The sequence below is a fragment of the Danio rerio genome, chromosome 7 (assembly GCF_052040795.2).
Source record: "Danio rerio strain M-AB ecotype USA chromosome 7, GRCz13ab, whole genome shotgun sequence".
In the NCBI taxonomy this organism is placed as follows: Eukaryota; Metazoa; Chordata; class Actinopteri; order Cypriniformes; family Danionidae; genus Danio; species Danio rerio.
Window position 1 is genome coordinate 21,919,512 of NC_141027.1, and position 23,372 is coordinate 21,942,883.

A 23,372-nucleotide genomic window follows, 5' to 3' on the forward strand; every position below is an offset into this window, starting at 1 on the left:
AGTATCCTGATATCACACAGCAAGTTCCTTCCCATGATGCAACATAAGCATCGAGCAGCCAATGAAATAACAGATGTTTAAAACCAAACTTTTTGAAAACTCAACCACAGCATAAAAACTCATGTTGCAATAAAACCCTTTACAACATCTCTTGGTGTTTGATGAATGATGAGATGACGTAAAACAGCCAACAGATGATTAAAAAGAAAGAATGACATGAGGAACAAAGGAACTGCTCTCACTCATGAAGCCAATAAGGAAGTGACTGAAACTGCAATTCCTGGCTTGACCACTTGAGGCTGGATTCAAGAGGGAATCAATCCCATAGACTCCCCTGCGTGTTAGAAAGTCCAACTTTACAGCAGAAAAAAAGGGTTTGTGCAGCCTGGTATAAAAATAGTTTTGGTGTGTTTAGCTAATATTACCCCTCATGACAACCGAGAGGGTGACACTTTTTATTATTTAATGTATAGTACAAACACAAACAAACACACACACACACACAGTACAGTACACGCTAGGGATGCTCATTTCGGGTAATTTTGCTAACCGACAACCGTCGCTCATTAATCGGTTATTAACGGTTAACTGGTCAGATTACTATTAATTTTATATTAAACAAATTGACGTGTCTATTTTGTGTCTGACACATTAAATATTGCATTTTAAAATACTCATTTAATTTTACATGCTAGCTTATTAATAATAGAACATAACAGAGCATTTTCACGCATCTGCAGTCTTTAGTACAGAAGAACAGAATAAACTAAAAATGAATGAAGTAAATAGAGGACTGCCCTAAATTATTTTCACTCAAATAATTAATTCATATTACAAAACGAAAATACTGACGGATTCTTTTTAATAATTTTTTCAATCATGTGTTTTTTTCTTCAAACTAAAATCGCAGACTTCCCTAAATTGCTTGCTCCACAGAAAATATGCATTTATTTAATGCCCCGCTGTTATTATTATAATCACAAAACTTTTTTACATTTTTAATAAAAATCATTATTTTAAAGATTATGTCTTGCTATGGTTTCCTCTCTCGCGGTTCAAGTGCGTGCGCTGCGTGATGAAAAGACAACAACAACGTGCGCATATGTTGACTTTTTGTAAACAGTTTTGTTGTTTAAATATGATATTGCATTAATGTGCATACATGCTTTATAAGCTGTAAAATAAAAAGTAAAACCTACTTTTTGCGTTTATGACGCAGATACAGGTCAACATCAGCGCTGGTTTGGCATCAACACGTCTGTATTAGGGATGCTCATTTCGGTTCATTTTGCTAACCGACAACCGCCGCTCAATCGGTTATTAACGGTTAACTGGTCAGATTACTATTAATTTTATATTAAACAAATTGACGTGACTATTTTGTGTCCGACAAATTAAATATTGCATTTTTAAATACTGATTTATTTTTATATGCTAGCATATATTATATGTTTAGCACAGAAGAACAGAATAAACTTAATAAAATGAATAAAATAAATAGGACTGCCCTAAATTATTTTCCACTTAAATAATTAATTTATATTACAAATCAAAAATACGGACTGATTCTTTTTAATAACCGGCATAGGCTGTTTTTTTCCAATCATATTTTTGTCTTCCGTCAAATAAAATAGCAGACTTTCTCAAATTGCCCGCTCCACGGAAAATATGCATTTTTTTAATGCCCCGCTGTTATTATTATAAATCACAAAACCAGTCAAAATAGCCTATTTGTTGCGTTTATGACGCAGATCCAGGTCAACATCAACGCTTTTTTTTTTTTTTCCATCAACACTGTTTCAAGCAATATTCTTCTTCCATTTTGCTTCTTTGGCAAATGTGTCTGTAGCCACGGGTTATACGTTATCGTCCCGCAAAGTTAAGTATGTCTTGCAGTAAAACAACCGACCACAGCTGCGTGCTTTTTTTCATTCCAAAAACGCAAGACGCACCTCACTGCCTTTACGTTGACAAGGAAAAAAAAGGAAGAGAAGAAGCGCGGTCCTCTTATGAAACAACTGAATCAGCTGGGTATCGATTGTGCAAAAGTGTTGCTGTCTGTGTTGTTACAATTGTAATATTTAATAATATTGTGATATTCAAGATTTGTACATTCAAACAGCGATTAGACCTTCAGAGCAGCATTAATGCGTCCTGAAGTAAAGCGAAACGGCTATAAACTCCAGCAAGATAGAGTGATTATATCCAGAGTCATACTTTATCTATAAACAAAGTATAATTATGGAAACTCTGTTCATCTTAACTGAAAGCGTCTTCGTGTTTGCTGGCCTCACGCATCGCACACCCGTCAGTCAGTCTGTCATTCAGCATGTAACCCCAAAGGGTTAAACAGATAGCGCACAGCACTATACGGTTACAGAAAAGTTTGCGCTGTTATAATCCACTTAACTTTTAATACATTTTGGTGTGATTATAATCCGCTATTAAAAACAACAACATTGACTGTGAATGGGTAATGTAGCCGTGGAGGGATGCATTTTGGTCCCCGCCATGGAAAAATGAATGTAGCGGAAACCAAGCTCTTTAAAAGTTCTCTGTAGTTGTCTTGACAACACAAACTGCTGCTCTGGGATGAGCCGCGTGCAAAAGATGCCCCTCTTAACGCAAAGGCGCATTCAAGCGGCCCTTTATGCAGCCAAACTAAAAATATATAAAATAATGTTTTTAATCGTTTAACTGATAGCATTAATCGGTTACAAACGCACCCTTTCGGTTAACGGTTAATCGATTATTTTGAGCATCCCTAGTACAGGCGATGCTCGACAACAATACGTGTCTAAGGAACATTTTTTTACTCGCAAGCTTTTCTAAACTGGAAATGGTGAGATCCAGATTTGCTGCTCGTCTCTTAATAAAGACGCAGCTCTAGTTGCTGTTGATTGTCCTGCCTCTACAGATTTGGTAAGTAAGCGACCAGTGGTCTTTGTTTATTCAGATGGCAAAGTTAGTTTGTATCGAGCTAACTATTACAGCGAGTGTAAACATGTTAGCACCACAATCAAACTTACTGTCGTGTAGGTTTTCACCGCACTTTGTGACAGGAATAACACTCACGGCTTCCTGACGCTACCTGCCGAGTGCATCTAAGTTTCAGGGAAATGCAGAGGTTTTTTTTTTCTCTCATTGCCGTGTGGTAACAAATATTGCATGAAAAATGCACGCTTAGAGCAGTTCCTCATAGGGCTGGATGATATGGTAAAAATTATATCACGATATATTTCTTAATTTCGATCGATACGATATAATTCTGATATTGACATGGACAATATTAAAAACACAGGGAAAAAAACTGCTAAGAACGCACACAATAGATGTCTGTACCCAAAAATCTAGGCAAACTGAATATGCAAACTCTATAATACCTCCAGACTCTAAGTTTTTTTAAATAAAAACAATAAAAAACATTTGTTCACTTTTTATTTTAGTGAAATATGTGTTTTTAGCAGCATAGGACGCATATACAACTGTCAACAGCTCAAAAAATGTGTCTTGGTGTTTCCCTTTAAACATAATAAATCAATTTTATAATTATTAATAGTTATATTCTGATGTCATCATTTTACTGTGAAATAACAAACAGGACATATTAAGTCTGTTCAAGTCCACCATTATGACTATACAAAACTTAGCATTTAACCAACAGTAGACCCACACATAGGCCTAATATTATTAGTGTTGTTTTACCATATGTTTGAGAATTAACAATAATAATAGGCTAATCATAATAACCTTTATTTTACATTTACAGAATCGTGAGAAAACTACGATCTTGACTTTAAGCAAAAACAATCACGATTCACATTTTAGCCAGAATTGTGCAGCCCTACATTTAACCACACTCAAAAATGAAAGTTGTAGGCAGCAGAGACCCTATTTATCCAAAAGGTGGCAACATTCAGCCATCAAATATGCCACTGAATTCTTGAAAAATGATCTATCTAGCAATGAAACATGAAGTTTTATGAGTGAATAACTGAATCGTTTATTGAAAATGAGACTAAAAATAAATATGGGTAGTGCAAATTATAATGTAAGATTTCTACATTTACCATCATCAGCAACAGTAGCAGTAACTAATTTAATTACAGTAAGTAATTTTTCATAGCACTGAATATTTCAGTTTATTTTTATTCACCTGACTATTTCTTCATTTTATTTTTAATAAAATTACAGGTTCTAAGTTCTGCATGTTAAAACCTAAAGGGTCTTGCAGTAGTGTTTTTGTAATAAATGTAAAGCAAATGACATTGGTCTTTTTTTTTTTTTTGATTGGTCCAAAAAAATGGTCTGATGTGTGACTAAAAATGATGCGTTCTAAACCGTAAGATTTGTGACTACACCACTAGAGTGTATATTTTAAAAGGTGTGAGCATTTCAAAATCATTCATTATTTGGGCATAACTACAAGCAAGTCCACCTCAGAACAACCCGTATTAAGTGCTAGAAAACACAAACAAATTAGATTCAAAACGTCAGATAATCATTTGAGTTTACACACGCAGAGAATATCCACGACACACACCCAAAATGTCAAGCATGTAACAATCCGCCATATCTCGGAATCACTGCCGTATAAAAAACTAATCTTCCATTAACTTGTTTAGGGGGTGCACCGTTCCCGGAAGTACTGCAATACCGGGTCGATGCGTGGAGTGGTCGGAGCAAGCCCCTATTCCATCTCCCTGTTCCAAAAATCAATTTAATATATGGTGCCCGGGTAGGGCACGTATCAGATATTAAACTGATAAGAACAGATACTACACTTGATCTTAGCCAAAAGGCCGAGAAGCGATACCCACAAACTGTCAGGAGGAGGGACCGCATTCCGGGAAACAATAAAGAGGATGACGGCTGGCTATTTTAACACATTTTAAAAAACACAGAGCCATCTTTATGTGTTCTTATAAAGACCACACATGTAAATGACCACAGGCTCAGATTACTGCTTTTAAAATAAAAGCAGGTTTTAAAATAATAACAGACTAGAGGAGTGGCTTACTAATGAAGTCCTCCAATCAAACACATGCATTCTACTTTTAAGCATTTGAAGCAGCAGCTTTTATAAATCACAAAACGTTTCAAACGGTGATGAAGTGGAAACACATACGACACGACCGCAGAGGTAAAATTCATAAAAACAACGAATACGCTGTAAAATACGCTTTAAAACACGGTGATGGTCTGCCACCTAGCGGACACACTGTAAAACATGCCTTTAAACACTGTTAAGGGTCTGTTATCCGGTGGACAAATGCGGAATAGCAAAAACATTTTATTCTTACCAGCACAACCCAGCCGAATGTAACACTGACAAACACGCTCCTGGAGCACCCCTCCCCCTTCCTAATGTCTGACAACCCCACCGTGCGTTTGGAGATCATGCAAAAGACAGTGTTGATGTGCTCCTGAAACGTATTTAGGAAGTGTACAACAACTTATAATAAACACTGATTAAAAGCTTAATGTTGTTGTACAAGACGGACAACAGAACCTCAGTTTAATTTGTAGGCGCGTCTGTGTCCCCTTACAACAAACAAACACAATAAACAACTCATAAAATTTACAAACAAAAAAGGCACGGGTACAATAAAACCCAAAAAACAAACACGCCATGCCTAAAAGGATAAATCTCGGACCCTTCCACTAATGTCAAAAGATAATACTGTATTTCTGATGGAAAAAACACATGTAGGCACATGCAGAGGGTCGCAAGTGTTAGGCTACAGTAGATCAACAAACATCTCCTTTAATCCACTACATATAGACATATAACAACGTTGGCACACTCGGATCAGACAATTCACCGTTAACGTTAGATGTGAATGTTTGCCACGCATTTTACGAGCCTAAGTTATGAATCCTCGTGACACAAATAAAAGTAATCAAAAACTCATCTCCGTGAAACAGTTAAAGTAATTAACTTGAAATCTCAGGTAAGTTACACCAATGCATCCAAATCGTTAACGTTACAAACCCAAACAAAATGCAACCTTCGATAAACCTTACCTGCGTCATGCGTAACGTTAGGCCCGTAATATTAGCAACGCCACAAAACAACAGCAAACCGTCGACGACTTCGACGAAACATCTCAAAAACATCTGATTTCGATTACTGTTACATAAAATGCTTTAAGCCACTCACCTGGGAGCACGAGCTGTAGTTTTTCACCGAAAATCACAACACCCGCGTCCGCCAACTCGGGTACACCATACTATGACGCGACAAATTTGCGCACGTGCATTCTCTAAAGGTCAAATACTTTTTCCACATCCATAGATTTTAACCTCAGGTGTAACTTAAAGGTACCGCTTGTAGGGTTGCCATCTAGTGGTTGATCTAGTCATTGCAGTTGTTGGGGGGAACAATGGAGGTTTTTATCACCTGGCTCCTCCTCTAACGCAGGTTGCCAGATTGACGACACCAACATAAACGAACATTACTACATCACATTTCCCCTGTCAAAAACCTCTTAAAGAAAAGATCTGGATAAGACTTTTTATACAAAATGCTCCTCTTATCAGAATAACAACATGCAACCATTAACTCTACATTAATAGATGTTAGTAAGTAGTTTATACTTACAGCTACACATGCTGTATTCTTGACTTATGAGCACATTTAATGTGCTTAATAATTGTATTTTCATACTTTAATGATTCATTTTTCACTACTAAATTAAGTATTTCATTATTTACAAACCAGTTATTTAAGAATAGTTGGTGCTATTTTAGGATAATTCAGAATGAGTTAGAGAATGATTCTATTGAAATCAACGTTTATACATCTTATTATTCAGCAATTACTGAGAGTTAATTTGTATGTTAATAAATGCTTTATCAACTCAACTTCATCCAGTTTTGTGACCTAATCTAAAGTGAGGACTATTTATGCTTTATAAATTCCTAATAAATGACAATTAAAGGCTCAGTTAAATTCTAAACAGGGAAAAAAGAAAATAAATTCCTTTATTAACTTCTATTCTGTTATATAACTTCTATTTAAATATACTCAACTGAACATACAGTTTAAACGTTGCTTAATCACTTTGAAATGTTGTATCATAATATATTGTTCAATTAATAAACTAACTGTATTTTAACACTCCTGTTATTCGGCGATGTTTCAACTTTACAGTCATTTTATTTTTTAGATAAGATTGCAAAGATGTATTGTTCATTTGACACTGAGCCTTTAACTGTCATTTATAGGAGATTTATAAAACATATATAGTCCTCACTTTGGAATAGGTCACAAACCTGGATGAAGTTGAGTTAATACAGCATTTATTAACGTAGTAACCATAACTATATGCCTGAATAATGAAATAAAATAACAATATACAATATATAAATGTTGATTTGAAAAGTTTAATAATCAATTACTAACTCGTTCTGTGAGATTCTAAAAGCCTCCAAGCTACTTTTAAATACAACTAGTTTGTAAATGATGCAATACTGAATTAAGTAACGAATAATTAATAAGTAATAAAGTATGAAAACACAATCATTAAGCACATTATAAATGTGCTTCAAAGTCAAGAAGAGCATGTGTAGCTGCAGAAATAAACTGCTTACTAACATCTATAGGATGTCGAGGTAATGCTTAACAAATAATGAATTCACTATTTGCTAATGCTTAATAGATGATTTATAGTGTAGTAGTTATAAAGTGTTACCAAAACGTTTCTATAAGGTTGTGACTGAAAAACAGCATAAAGTTAGGCTATTATTGTTATATGATCAGGAACTGATTATGTTTTGTGTGAGTTTGAATATCATTACCACATTAAAAGCTGCAGCAAACAGTTCACCTCAGATCAAAATAAAATAGCAAACACAAAGTTTGAAAATGGAAAGCAGAATTGTGACTCAACCAACAAAAGGGTCATTCTATAAAAATGTGCATTTCTTTTCTGTAAGCAATCTTAGACTTAATATCTTTAGCTTTACATTTTTTTTCTATTTTATAAAATGAAACAAAATGGTATTTGAATAATTTTGAGTCATTAATGGGGCAGTTATTGTGTTTTAATTGCTTAAATTATTGTTTAATTATTGTGTTGTACCTTGATAGAAACCTATGTTTAGAATTCTAAAATGCATGGCGCTGCGTGGCGCTGCGTGGCGTTGCACGGCGCATCGCCAAGCAGCGCTTCTGGTGTGCGACCTGCTTGAGCCGAAGGAAAATGAATGAATGAATGTAAAATTCCAAATATATCAAAACTGCTCATCTCCACAGCTATGTACAGAAGGAAGGGGCTTTATTTTGGGGTCAAAAACAGATTGTTCTACCATTCAAAATATAATAAATCACAGGTGTCAAACTTGTTGAAGTAGAACTAAACTCTGCAAGGCTGGGGCCCTCTAGGAATTGAGTTTGACACCCCTGCAATAATGTATTCTTGCAATCAAATATAGCATCTAAATGAAGTCACAAATAAATATTATAAAATATGTAATGAAAGTAGTTGTCTCTTGCTGTTGTGTCACGGGTGTTACACTTTTTACAAAAATCTCTTAATAACTTTAACAATAACAATAACTTTATCTTTCTATCCGCTGAAGAACTACCAATCACTCAGCATGTACCTTTAATAATGTTAAAGAGATTTAACAAGTATTGATTAGATTTTCAAACACACCATTTTGTTGGAGTGCAGTGCACTTATCCGCTCTTCTGAATCACTCTGTAATTTAAATGTCGTGATGCATCTGGTCCGGACAGCTAAATTGCATGTTGTTAAGACACAGTGTTACAACATAAGCTGCTCAGCCAACATTTGAATATTTATATTATTTGCAAAGCAAGACAACACAGAGTGCTAAATATTATTGTGTAATATAATATATATAATATAATTGTGTAAACGTTTCCCAGGGATGGATTGCGGCTGGAAGGGCATCCGCTGCGTAAAAAAATGTACTGGATAAGTTGGCGGTTCGTTCCGCTGTGGCGACCCCGGATTAATAAAGGGACCAAGCCGACAAGCAAATGAATGAATAATTGTGTAAACTGGCAGTTGGTGGGCTATAGATGCCAAAACAAAGACAGACACTCCAGCACAAATTTTCAAATAAGAATAAAGGACTTTGTTTTCCAGATAAATAAGTATGCTCACTTAGAATGTTCTGCAAACATATTATGGTATTTTCCTGCTTTAGAAGAGTCATAAACTTACATACAACATCTTTAAAAAGTTTACCAATCTATAATGGTTTTGGGAGTTAAACTGTCATTGAAAAGTCGAATAGCTGGGCAAACAACTAGGCATACTTTGATTAAATAGAACTAATATTCATTATCATCATAATTATCATTAATAAAATACAATTTTGACAGTTTTTAATTTTTGTCCTCTTAAGTATTTATTTTATTCATATGGTCAAGATGTCCCATTTAGTCACCGGAACCAGTTTTAAAATTCAGTTTAATAACCAATCAAGGCCCGCAAAATGGCTCAGTGGTTAGCACTGTCACCTCACAGTACGAAAGTCACTGGGTCCAGTCCCAGGGTCAGTTGGTTTATCTGTGTGGAGTTTGCATGTTCTACCCATGTTCGCATGCGTTTCCACCAGGTGCTCCGGTTTCCCCCACAGTCCAAAGACATGCGCTATAGGTGAATTGCATAAACTAAATTGCCCATATTGTTTGATTGCGTGTGTGTGAATGCGAGAGTGTATGAGTGTTTCCCAGTACATCCACTGTGTAAAACTTATGCTGGAATAGTTGCCGGTTCATTCCACTGTGGCAACATCTGAAATAGAAACTAAGCGTAAGGAAAATTAATGAATATTAATCAATCCGATTTTGACCTAACGGTGTAATTTTGTTAAATTTATTTTAACATGCAACTCCTATAAATTTTGAGTTACCTTCCATTGCCATTTGAAGCCTCTTATTCATGACTTGAACAACCTATTTTTATAAGTGTATAAGAGCCTCTCTAAAAATAAACAGCAATCACGCTCAGATGGTCGACGAAATGAAGATCAAAGATGAAAGTAGAGGTATTGCTGTAGCCTACAGTCACACAATAAATTGTGACGTAGATGCTATTTATAACAAAATATATTATGGAATTGGCTATAAAAGAATATGGCCTAACTGTAACTTTTGCACACTCAAACCTTACTGATCAATCAGATCAGAGCAACTTATCACATTTGACAGTCATTATACAGAACTGAAACTCCATCCACTGCCCACTGTCATGTTAACACACCATAAATGGCACTGATAAAAGCACTGTAAATATTGTCAGGTCTCAAAGGGCGTTCTGTCGTATCAGTTAGTGCCTGTGCTCCGCTGAGAAAAACACAGCCTTTGACGATTTCTCTCGATTTATAGTGTTTTTAATACAGATCCATCGCAATGTGTACCGGAAAGTGTGCTCGGTTAGTGGGGCTGATGCTTTTACCATCGGCCTTTTTGTCTATAATTGCCAACTTACTTTTATTCTTCCCTAATGGAGAGCAGTTGGACACCAAAAATATTTCACTTCAGGTCTGGCTCATGGGAGGTATCCTTGGTGGAGGACTATTTGTGAGTTTCCAGTCTGTTTTCATTCATGTGTTTGTCCTAATTTGGCTTTTTCATGTGGTAACAAATGTGTGAGATGCTTTAAAGATTTGATGGTTTGCTAAAATGATTGGTCCTGACTTGTGTTTTAGATCGCACAAAACTGATTAGATACATCCAACATTGGTTACTAGACCAAAAGTGTACATTGTTCAAATTGTTATAAAATATATGTGTTTTATTTTATTTTATTTTATTTTATTTTATTTTATTTTATTAGAATGGTTAAAATTAGCATTGTTGGTCAGTTTGTTCAAACATTATTTAAATAAAGGAACTGTAAAAGGGATGAGCAATAAAATGATGTGAAGCAAGCTTTATGCTCACACCCTGTATTACACTGATATTGTACTATGGAACATCCTTGATATTATCAGGATGAATTAATCCTGAGCTCAAACTCAAATCAACAGTTCTAAATAGATCACATTTAAATCACCTTTTATTTCTTTTTTGTGCAATAAATAAATTCTACAGATATTTAAAAAAAGTTTAATCAATCAATCCAGATTCCAATAACCTTTCTATATAAACCTTTATTTTTAAAAGCATATGAGCAATTCCATGCAAATTGTTTACCTTGCCATGAAAAAAAATTTGTTTTCATCACAATAGTGAAACTATTTCTAGGTTGTTTGCTTAGGCTAGTATTTTACAGTACTGTAAACATACTCAGAAATGTCCCTGTCAAAATTTCAAACAATTATATTTGATTTACCAAAGGCACCAAGTGGCAATTTCACATCTGTCCATAACCTTCATAACTAAGATTTTTTTTCTCATAAACACAAAAACATCAAATAAACTAAAATTATTTATTTTTCTTTAGTGAGCCAACATTTATCCTTTTGATTAGCATTATTTATTTTGTGTTGTGCAGTTTAATCTACAGAAATTCTACAAAGTTGAATGCTGTAAACTCGTAGGGTTTTATTTTGACAATCAATGCGCAAAGTGCAAAGCGCAGGGTGCAAAAAGCAATAAGGGTGTGTCGGAATCCACTTTTGCTAATTTAAGGACGGAAAAATCCGCTTTGTGCCGTGGTGCATGGTCTAAAAGGATTGAGCTTATTTTCATAATGAGTTATAGGTGTGTTTTGACAATAAAACAATCAGAGTCTCATCTCCCATTCCCTTTAAGAGTTAGTTGAGTCGCACCATAGCACATTTGCTATCTACATGACAGAGTGGAAAAACTGAGCGTTTCACTAGCAAGAAAAAAGTTAAACAGAGCATCTACAGCGTGAGAATGAAAGATGAGCCTCCTCATTATTTACTTTCGCTTTCACTCTCCTGGATAGGGGAAACGTGTTGTACACATATTAGCCTATAAATCATTTATTTTGTTTGTTAAGTGCAAGGATTTGTTTCAAAACTATTTCTAAATTCAGTTCTAATTTCCAGCAAATTAATAAATGAACAATAATAACGAGTTATATCCTAATACACATGCTATGCCCCATAAGGTCTAAAACCTGACAGGTGGGCAAATCTAAGTTAGTTTTTAATAAAACAAATATACATATGCATGTAATAAATAATACTGCTAATAATTCTAACATTATACAAAAGCAAATTGTTATGAATAAACTGAAAAAGCCTCCTGAGATGAAGAAGGCATGAGAGTATGTTTTTTATATTTATTTAGGCTAGAAAATAATAAGTTTTGTAATATTGTAATCCTTTATATTTATATCCTATATATATCCTTAATATGTGAATTATTTTTCATATATAAAGATATTTGCATATTGCTGTACATCCTGTCTGTATTATGCAGTGTGTAAGCGAGGCCTGAGGTTCGAATCCTGGCTCGGGGACATTTCCCTACCCTACCCCCCTCTCTCTCTCTCCAACTTTGCTTCCTGTTTAAATACTGTCCTATCTAATATAGGTAAAAAGGCCAAAAATAAATCTGAAAAAATAAATCACTAAATATCAATTAGATTAAAATGGCAAAAAAAATTAAATAAATAAATACAGTTGCCTCACAGCAAGAAGCTCGCTGGTTTGAGTCATGGCTGGGCCAATTTATTAAGGTATCTTTCTTCTTTAAAAGAGTCATAATCTTACATACAAGAGCTTTAAAAAGGTTTAGAGATCTATAATGTTTTTGAGAGTTGAATTGTCATAAAAAAGTCGATTACTTAGGCAAACACATAGCCCTACTATGATCAAATAGAACTAATATTTATTATCATCATAATTATCATTCATAAAATACAATTTGACACCTAATAATTTAATTATGAACTCCAAAGTTTTTATTTTATTTATTTATTGTCAAAATGTCTCCTTTTAGCATGATGAATTACATTATAAACATTCTGTTCTTCTGATGATTTACATAATAAGACTGTGGTTTGCTTTGATGACCCCATAGCTGAAACTTACATATGATAAACGTTTAATCGAATGGTTTACATCTTCCGTCAGTTGATAAGTCTCTTTTCACTGACTTTTGTTCATCAGATGATGTGCCCAAGCTGCTCAGCCATCAGAGCCGGGGGCAAAGGCTGCTGTGGGGCAGGCTGCTGCGGAAACCGTTGTCGGGTGAGCAAATCTGACACTGGAACAACAACAACAAAAAAATCAAACTCTCATTTGTACATATAATATACATACACTTCTCTTTTTTGTTTTATCTACATCAATGAACTTTTAAATATGTAATATTTCTGTTGATGATTGAACGTGTTGATTTGTGTTGTCTGTTTTTGTTCAGTGTATTCAAACGTGGGCCTAGGGTCCAAGACAAATTTCCCCATTGAGGACAATAAAGTGTAAACAAACAAACAAAATAAAAAAAGTCTACATGCAGCCTATAGAAAGCATATCACACATTTGATTGTTCAGCATTGATGGTCTTTCTTTACAGATGCTGAATTCTGTTTTCTCATCTCTGTTTGGCGTTGTTGGATCGGTCTACTGTGCCTGTGTAGCCATTGCAGCTTTGGCTGTTGGGCCAAAATGCCAAGTTGAAGGTGAAATAGACTGGAAATATCCATTTGAGGACAGGAAAGGGTAAGAACACTTTAAACCTTAAAAATAAAATGTTAATAAAAAAAATGTTAATATGAACAATTGTTATACAGGAAACTTAAAAGGATAATTCACCCAAAAATGGAAATCATTTGTTTCTCTCTACTTGTTACAAATCTATTAGTTTCTTTCTTCAGTTGAGCACAAAAGAAAATATTTTGAAAAAAAAAAACATTGGAAAAAGGGACTACCATAGGTTTTTAACCCCATGAATGTCAGTAGTTTCCATCCAAATATATAAAATAGACTTGCTTGCAAAACATCATCAATGAGTCAAAATTGTCACCTTCTGATACACTTGCACCAAATGTCAAAAAGAAAAAATGAATTTGCTGCTGTAGAAGGAGCCCATTAGCTTTTTTTAATTATATAATAAATTATGTGTGCCCCAGAAGACAAAACAATAAATGTAGCATTGAATGTGCAATTCTAGGAGGTAATAATAACAAATCTTTTTTGTAGAATGATGAATAATCATTATTTCTTACTCATATTATTACCAGTGGTGTAAAGAAACAAAGTACAAATACTCCAATTACTGTAATTGAGTAGTTTTTCTCTGAAATTGTAATTTTCTAAGTAGTTTTAAAAATGTGTACTTTTACTTTGCCTTGAGTATTTTTTAGTGCAGTGTTGTTACTTTTAAGTACAAAGTCTCCCAAAATGAAAATACTCCTGTAAAGTACAGATATGTGAAAAAGATACATAAGTATCGAATTACATTTACTTCATTACTGACCACCACTGGATAAAACAATTAACCCCTAGTTGTGTGTGTATATTTTTTAAAGCACATTTTTCATACTTTACTGTATGTGCACCTTGGCATTTCTTTGGCATTGAGCATTTATTAAGCAAAAGTCTAAATTGTGTATGACATATGTTTAACTGAAAAAGCTCAAATAGACGGAATCCTTTAAGTGTGTGTGAATTCTTGATAAATCAACCGTTATTGGGTGTACTGGACCTTCAATAGCAAGAATAAGAAAATCTTAAGTAATTCGTACAATGTAAAACCTAAAAAGTTATGGTATCTCAAACCATTTGAAGAAACTGATTGCAACAAAACCATTTAAGTTCAAAAACTAATCCTAATGAGTACTGTGAACTTAATCCATTTAAGTAAACAAAGCAATTTGAGCACAGTATAACCTAATAAATGAAGAGAACTCAAACCAACTGAGTACTTTAAAACCCAATAAGTTAAGGCAACTCAAACCGTTTGAGGAAACCGATTGCTACAAACCATTTGAGTTGAAGAATCTATATGAGTACTGTGAACATACTCCTTTTAAGTTGAAGTAACGAGGTATTTAATTAACTAGTTCAAAACTCTTTTCAAATGAGTAGAATTAACTTTCAGTCAATTTTGAGTTAACTGCACTCATTTCATTTGATAAGGTTGACTGTTGAGTTTTACAGTGTAATTGCAGTTCACTGTATGGCCACTAGATGAAGCCAGTAACGCAAACTTTCTGTCTTGCTGTAACAGGAACAGCAGTTACCTGGTGGACAAGTCAAGCTGGTCTGAATGCATCTTCCCTGAGAACATGGTCCTCTGGCACATTGTGCTGTTCTCCATACTTCTGTCTCTTTCTGCCCTCCAGGCAGTTCTCTGCGTCATTCAGGTGGTGAATGGATGTGTGGGATGCATCTGTGGAGACTGCCGGAAAAGAAAATCGGTAAATTGTGAAATACATTGTGCACTCTGACGCATTACTGCACTGTAAAAATATCTGTACATTTTAGGATTCATTTTTTTGTATTTGTTTATTTTTAGTTTCCTGTTTATTCCCTAATTCCCTGCTTTTGAATTGCATTACGAGACTTTCATCTTTTTTCCAACAACTTTTAACCTTGAAAACTTCAAAAAGTGACTTTTAATTACATTTTTAACAGTTTAAAGTGATATATTGTCTGAGTTGGTGTTGTGCATTATGGCACAAAAACCTTGTAATAAACTGCTAGTAGATTTTCTGTTATTTTACAGACATATTTCTCTCTAAATATAATTTCTTGTACACTATATTATTTTAAACTACGAAAATATCAATAAAAGCCACTTTGTTAAACTGTAGAATTGAACATTTAACATCAAATTTTGACAGAGCAGAGATCTAGGTCTCCTAATTTTATTCACAACTATAAAATAAATGCTTGTGAAACACAAAATACAGAAACTGTTTATTAACAGATTTGTTTTACAGTGACTTTTTAATTTGAACTAGACTCTGTGAATTATAATCAGTTTTTCTTAAGTAATTTTTCTTAAACATTAACAAACATACAAACTGTATAAGCATTTAGATATCTCAATGCTGAAATAAATGTCATGCCTTCGTCTATTACGAATGATTTCTCTTTTCTCTGAACAACAGGATGAAGGAGGTCTGTGAGTGTGAGGAGTAAAACATCACCGACGACAAACCAAACAACACTGATTTCATATGGAATCCTTACAACAGGACAAGAGTCTTCACACAGGCTGCTTGTAAATGATGCAATCCAAGCCATCACTAAAGAAGGGTTGTTTTGTGTAAATGTAACTTTGCTTGAGCTGTAAAATGTGGTATACTGGCAGTAAATTATTATCAAATGTCAAGCTCTGTAACTACCTATACTTTTTAAGTTGGAATTCTTGTTTTGATTTATGAGCTGTCAGAAATAGTAGTTGCAAAGATGTTTATGTCTGCGTGTCTTTTTCTTGTTTAGATTCATAAATATGCATATGTTATGAAATGAGTTTACTGAATTGTTATGTTTTTGATGGTCATTGGTCATAATTTCATATTGAAACTAAATAAATTCAAGTTCATTCATCAATTTGAACATATATATATATATATATATATATATATATATATATATATATATATATATATATATACATACATACATACATACATACATACATACATACATACATACATACATACATACAGTGCTCAGCATAATTGAGTGAACATATAATTTCTCAGTGAATATAGGCAATTTATTTTTGTGCATTTAAAAAAATGATATATTAAACAGATATATTTATTAAATAATATTTTAATCACCAAAATATTTAGAAATTGAAAGATAATACAGTTAAATTCAAGCAAAATATTGCAAAAAAAATACATTCTTCAAAATTTCAACAATTTTTTTTTGCTTCTCTTGATTTTTCTTCTTTTTAAATTTATATTTAATATTTTTCAATAACATAAATTAGGGTGTACTAGTTTTTGGACCGTTATCGTAAGGTTATTTTGTTAGACAAACTCCAGACTTGACTTAAGTACTGACTAATCTTATGTATATGCGCAAATATCATATTGTATAACTTATAACTTAAATAAATAGATATACAGGGGTTAAATTGAATTTGTTTTAGAGTATTAAATGGTCATATCCTAATGATCGGAATACTTTCTTTCACAATAAACTAATTTTGCTGAAATGTATTTTGTGTTTCTCATGAGTAATAAAAATAGTTTGATGGACTGAATTATTAACTTTAAGTAAGTAATGCCTATTTTTAGAGCTGGCATCAGTTTGCATGAGAAGGATATTTTCTTCTACAGGTTACAAAAATATCCCTGAGTGTTTTCCTTTTCTTGGCAGGAGGAATCAAGTTTTTTTTCTTTGCTTTTCTAGTTTCCATTACATTTGAAGCTAGAAACTGAACCCAGTAACTGACTGACTGTTTTCTACAGGCTTTAAATGATGAAGCCACTATGTTCTTTTTGACACCTGTGCCATTCACTATTTCCTCTGTAATCACTTTCACTATGACACCGGAATAAACCAGATCTCGCAGCACGCAAAAACATAGCCTAAGCTCCTGGTGGCGAAAGGCAGACTTGCAGCTGTTAAAACGTTCATGCAGTGAAATCAGGTGGTGAATGAAGGCATTTATACATGGAAAGAAAGCACATCAGATTCTAGCTGAGTTTTCCGATTCTTTCACTGTCATGCATATTACTGTACCCTATCAAGACATTTCATATTTTTGAAGGTAATACCTTTGGATCATTAAGGTTATGCTTATTTGATGAAACTTACAATAAAAACTACAATATTGTGAAATATCATTTCAGTATAAAACAGAAAGCATCATGCAAGAATATATTTTTTTAAATATAATTTATTCCTAAATCATTGTATTATACTGATTTGCTGCTCAAGTAAGATTTCTGATCATTTTCAAAGTGTTTTGCTCTTTAAAAAAAGACCTTTATTTATCAATGACAGATTAATCCAAAGTTAGTTTTTAAAGTCTTTCCAAAAATTTAAAGAAAAATCCCTTTATGAGTTGACATTTTTGTTCAGTTTAGTTTAAAGCGTATTAATAGTCAAGTGCTTTATGCTTTCTAAACCCTCTATGAATGTTTGTCGAGTGTATTTAATGGGATTATTGGATTGGATACCTCATGTAGAGTAAATCTTTGGCCCTCAGACTTCAGATTAATCTAAAGTAACTTCGGTAGCTACATTTCCTAAAAAAATGCACAAAAATATGAAGCAGAAAAAATGTCAGCACTGATAATCATAAATAACATCAGTAATGACTGAGTGCCAATATTAATTGTAATAATAAAGCAGCAAATCATCATATTAGAATGATTTTTGAAGAATCGCTTTACTAAGATCTAACATTTGCTGAATTCTAAATATATATTTTCACATAAAAAACTGTTATTTACAGCAAAATATTACACAGCATTACTATTTTATCTGTATTATCTGAATAAATAAATGCAGTCTGGGGACCAAAAAACAAACATACAAATAAATTATCCAAAAACAATAAAACTCTTTATTATTATTATTATTACTATTATTATTATTAATAATAATAATAATAATAATAATAATAATAATAATAATAATAATAAATTGTAATCAGTATAGCACACAATCTGTAAACCAATATTTAAGCCTATAATCTTTGTGACCAGAGCAGCCCTCCACTCTATTGCGGCTTAATCCTGAGCACAAACACCTATTTGAAGCCCAAGGCAGGATAAACGTCTGGAGAATCCCAAACAAGCTTACAGATTTGACCTGATCGCTGTAAACATACCATACATGCTTCAGCCACAAGGGGAGAAAAGCAACAGCATGTCCTAGTACACATCATGACGTCAGCTTAATGTATAGAAAGCTGGTTCAAACCAGTGCTTCAGGAAAGGGTGTCCTGTTCTTATTGGCACAGAACATGCAACATGTAAACAAGCACACAACACATACTTTTTAAAATTGTTATTAAGCAAAAAAAAGAGAGCAAGGCGGCTGTATGAAAGGCTTCGCATGGATCCGACCAGACTAATTCAATGTCCAATTAGACAGAGAGAACAGACACAATACACTCATCAGCTTCCACAATGACTCCAGACAAAGCAGAGAGAAGCGGAGCAGAATCACGCTGGATGGAGCATGTGAACGGAGGTTATGTGATTTATTGGGCTATATTAAGCATTCTGTTAGAATGTTCATTAAAATCTTGCTTTTAAGTCTGTTAAACATGATGCATTAAGGAGAATTGGTATTTGTGTGTGTCTAAAAACACAACAAAAAGCTGTAAAATATTTAGAGAACTCTTTGTTTTAATTATTATTTCTGTTTGTACACTGTAAAGAAATTTCTGTAAATATACACAGTACCTGTAATTATTACAGTAGCTATTGGCAGCACTTAGTCAGTAACCTAATGTAAATAAATTACAGCAAAAATACTTTATATAATAGTTTTTATTTACATTTACAGCACCATTTATCTTGCTGTATATTTAATTACAGCATTGTATATCTTTACTGTAAAATATAATTTAAAAAGCAAAAAATAGCAGCTTTAAAATAGTAACATACTGCATAACTGTCCTACAGTAAAATACAGTTCATATTACAGTTCAGTTTGCCAGTAACTTACAGTGAATCAATTTCAACAAAGATACTGTATTTACACTTATCTTGCTGTATATATACAGCATTTTCTATCTTTACTGTAAAATATACAGTCATTTTCACAATGCAGCTATAAAATACAGGGACTTACTGCATAACTGTCTTACCGTAAATTACAGTTAAATATTGTGTACTTTACAAAAATCATCAGCAGTGTAGTATTAAATAAACTTAATTCGTTTTTTTCTGTAAACTATTAATGAGATTCCCTCCAAATATGTCTAAACATACCGTGAAACGTGATATTTGACAATATTTTTATGTACAATTACAGAAATATTATTAGATCATTATTGAATCAAAGAAACAAACATATCCATGTATATGTTATGATCCTGTGAATCCCATCGCTGTGACTTCTGTTCCCATAACAGTACAATGCACACATCAACAGATTCATGCCTCTGCTTGTCTTTTTCAACCTGACTCATTACGTTTAAAATCACAGACATTACTGAACATGCGTATGTAGGTATTTGACACTGACTTGTGAGTTCATACGCACCCCAGGGTAAATGTGCTGCAGGGAAGGTGGATTGTTGACGGGGACAAAAAATTGGGGGAGGACGGGGTGCAACTTGGGGAAGGGGGTATTTTGCATGAGAACAGGGAGGAAAAACTGGCTAAAAGCGATTTGAGCCGGACTAGAGCAGATATTGAGTGCACTGGGGCCAAGCAACAGCATGTGAGTAAAGCTCTGCGGCGTGAGAGAGTAAACACTCATTAAATCACTCATCTTCCTCTGAGAGTAAATACAACAGACAGGCGGATTATTTGTTTTTGGCTTTCAACAGTGGTTTTTCTCAATCAAAATGGCAGAATAATCCAAATAATGCGTGACCCTGTACCACAAAACCAGTCTTCAGATAAATGGGAATATTGATGCACTCAAAAATACAATCTGAATTAACAATGTATTTTATTGCAAAATTAATAGAATATTCAATAAAGATCAACTTTCATGTAAGCATTTACTAAATTTCCTTCCATAAATATATTAAATTGTAATTTTTCGTTAGCAAAATGGACTGCTAAGAATTTAATATGGACATAATCTCAAAATTTAGATTTTAAATTCCAGGTTTTCAAGCATCTTGGACAAATGTCCCATCCTAGCAAACATAATTGGAAAACCTCCATATTCAGCTTCCACATGACATATTTTTGATTTTGTGGCGAATAATCTTGCTTTATTACAAAAGCAAATGGTGTAATATCTTTCCTAAAGTGTACACTGAATAAAGACACATCTGAAGGTGTAAGTAATTATTCTTCTCTCTATGGTACACAAAGCAGGAGAGAGTTGACTGAATTTAACCGCAAAAAATGAATAGAAGGAAAACATAAAACATCCACAAAATTGGATTTTACAAAAGTGACAAAAAAAAATCTCTATACATCACCTGATGACTGATTAAATAGGCCACTCTTTTAATGTTCAGTACTAACTAGGCAAGAGACAAAGGCAAGTTATGATTTTGCCAAGTACGAATCGATCCTGGATTAACATATATGTTGATCCTAGAACATCATTTTTGTTGGAAAATGAAATCCACACACCTATTTCCTACCCCTAAACTCAACTACAACTGTACATTATTTTCAAAATCAGAGGGGAATAGCTGGATGACAATCCTGTAGAAGTGCATAAACCAACCATCAGCCTAAACTTAACATAAACAGTAAACATATCCCTTAATTCTGATTGGCTGATTGGAATGTTGTTTCAGGATCTAGATGTTAATCAAAAAACTTCCCACACATGTCCTACTTGGTGAAATCAGGTTAGAGGACACAAAGCATCTAAGTAGAAGCGTTCAGAGGTAACACTCATAAAGTGAATTTGGTGAAACAACCAAGTGCATTCGTCAAATGGTACATATTACGTAATTCTTTATACAACTATGTTTAGTACATGTTTTACCACATGAATCCTAAATGTTTACATTTGATATGGCTGCAACAAAAAACCTATGCAGTCATACAGGTTGAAAGATTCATACTTGTCCAGTGTGTACTTTATATTTCCAAAGGTTTATTTATTTAAGTTTACTCAACTTACACATTTACTCAATGTGATTCTGCCTAAAGGCACAGTTCACTCAAAACTGAAACTTCTGTCAGCATTTACTCACCCTTGACTAGTTCCAAACATATTGAACTTTTTCTTCTGTTAAACACAAAAGAAGACATTTTGAAGAAAGCTGAAAACCTGTAACTATTGACTTCATGGTATTTGATTTTCCTATTATGTCAGCGGCTATAGGATTTTAGCTTTCTTTAAAATATCATATCAACATAATAAAGTCTCATAAAGGTTTATAAGCACTTGAAAATGAGTAAATTTTCATTTGTTTCATTTTTTGGGTGAACCATCTCTTAAAATCATGTTATTTTCAGGTCTAAAACATTAGTTTGAACTGAAAACACCATTTCAATAGTCAATTTAGATCCCCCCCCCCCCCCTTTTTTTTAGGAAATTTAACCCAATTTTTAAAAACTCACAATGTACACTGCAGTGTTTGTGCATCAAAATTCAAATTTAGATAATGATTTGACCATATTTTAGATGGTGTGAGCGTATTAGCACTATTTGTGGTTTTCTTGGACAAGGGGATTGTTTTTGGCATCTTCAGTAATTTGTTGTTCTTGACACCTTCACTCTAAAAAAAATGATGGGTTATTTCAACACACATTTAAAGATATTTTTAGTAAACAAAGTCTACTGTAAGGTCAAGGTTACTTACTTTTAAGGGGATTTTAAATTAAATAAAAAAAATGTAACCTGGTTTTTAGGATTTCACCTAAGTGTGGGCAGAAATGATCTAGCACAGCATGTTGTGGACAAGTTAAATAGCACAAATCAATTCACAGTGCATTATTACACACAGTACTCTTGCATGGCACCAAAAGTAAGACATAATAATTAACTATTTGAATAATACAAAACACACAAACAAACAAACAAACAAAAACATTCCCATCTTTTCAGCTAATGAAGAATCTGACCCTAAAAATGCAAATATGCCAAAAGCTGTATTTAATAATTCATCTTTATAAACAGGGTGTTTCTTTGTGTGTCATCCCACTGCTGTGATAGTTTGCACAGTTGCTATTCTTGGTTTGTGATATCTGACCTCAACAACGACATTTCATTGTGGACTGAGGGCCAAAGATTCACTCTACATGAGGTATCCAATCCCATGATCTCATTAAATACACTCGACAAACATTCATCGAGGGTTTAGAATGCATAAAGCACTTGACTTTAAATATGTTTAAAACTAAACTAAACAAAAAGGTCAACTTATAAAGGGATTTTGTTTAAAAAAAAGGGAAAGACAACATTTGCTGAAATCTTGCAGTCTGGCCTATTTATCTGGATATTACACATACTAGGGCTGCACAATATCTGACATTGCGATATTTTAACTTTTTATGATATATATTGTGATATGAATACAGTTTGAATTCCATTTGACTTTTGCTACACTGTAAAACTCAAATGAAATGAGTGTAGTTAACTTAAAATTGACTGAAAGTTAATTCTACTCATTTGAAAAGAGTTTGAACTCAGTGTTGAAGCAAATGGGTTAATTAAATACCTCATTATATCAACTTAAATGGAGTAAGTTCACAGTATTCATATAGAATAGTTAACTCAGATGGTTTGTAGCAATTGGTTTCCTCAAACTGTTTGAGTTGTTTTAACCTATTGGGTTTTCCAGTACTCAGTTGGTTTGGGTTCTCTTCATTTATTGGGTTTTACCGTGCTCAAATTGC

General features: G+C 33.5%; 1 protein-coding gene, 2 long non-coding RNA genes and 1 other non-coding gene across 5 annotated transcripts in view; 1 reads left to right on the forward strand and 3 right to left on the reverse strand.

The window, feature by feature from the left end:
* Positions 1-6,251, reverse strand: part of LOC101882514 (uncharacterized) — a 45,963-nt gene extending 39,712 nt beyond the window's left edge. Inside the window, exon 1 of the long non-coding RNA XR_015495547.1 lies at positions 6,164-6,251. This is a non-coding gene — a long non-coding RNA (uncharacterized LOC101882514). The remainder of the gene's footprint in view (positions 1-6,163) is intronic.
* LOC137496264 (U2 spliceosomal RNA) lies at positions 4,624-4,814 on the reverse strand. The gene has a single exon (XR_015496684.1). It is a non-coding gene; the product is annotated as a U2 spliceosomal RNA (small nuclear RNA).
* A 4,057-nt stretch (positions 6,252-10,308) lies between the features above and the next one.
* tm4sf5 (transmembrane 4 L six family member 5) lies at positions 10,309-17,087 on the forward strand. 2 transcript variants are annotated; one of them, NM_001002372.1, is given in 6 exon segments: positions 10,310-10,564; positions 13,072-13,152; positions 13,478-13,623; positions 15,134-15,323; positions 16,020-16,471; positions 16,562-17,083. In NM_001002372.1, coding segments are annotated over 5 exon segments (606 nt in total). In that variant the 5' UTR covers positions 10,310-10,393; the 3' UTR covers positions 16,038-16,471; positions 16,562-17,083.
* Positions 12,606-15,287, reverse strand: LOC147843102 (uncharacterized). Its single transcript, XR_015495556.1, has 2 exons — positions 15,147-15,287; positions 12,606-13,168 (listed from the first exon to the last, which is right to left on the reverse strand). It is a non-coding gene; the product is annotated as an uncharacterized LOC147843102 (long non-coding RNA).
* Positions 17,088-23,372: the final 6,285 nt, after the last annotated feature.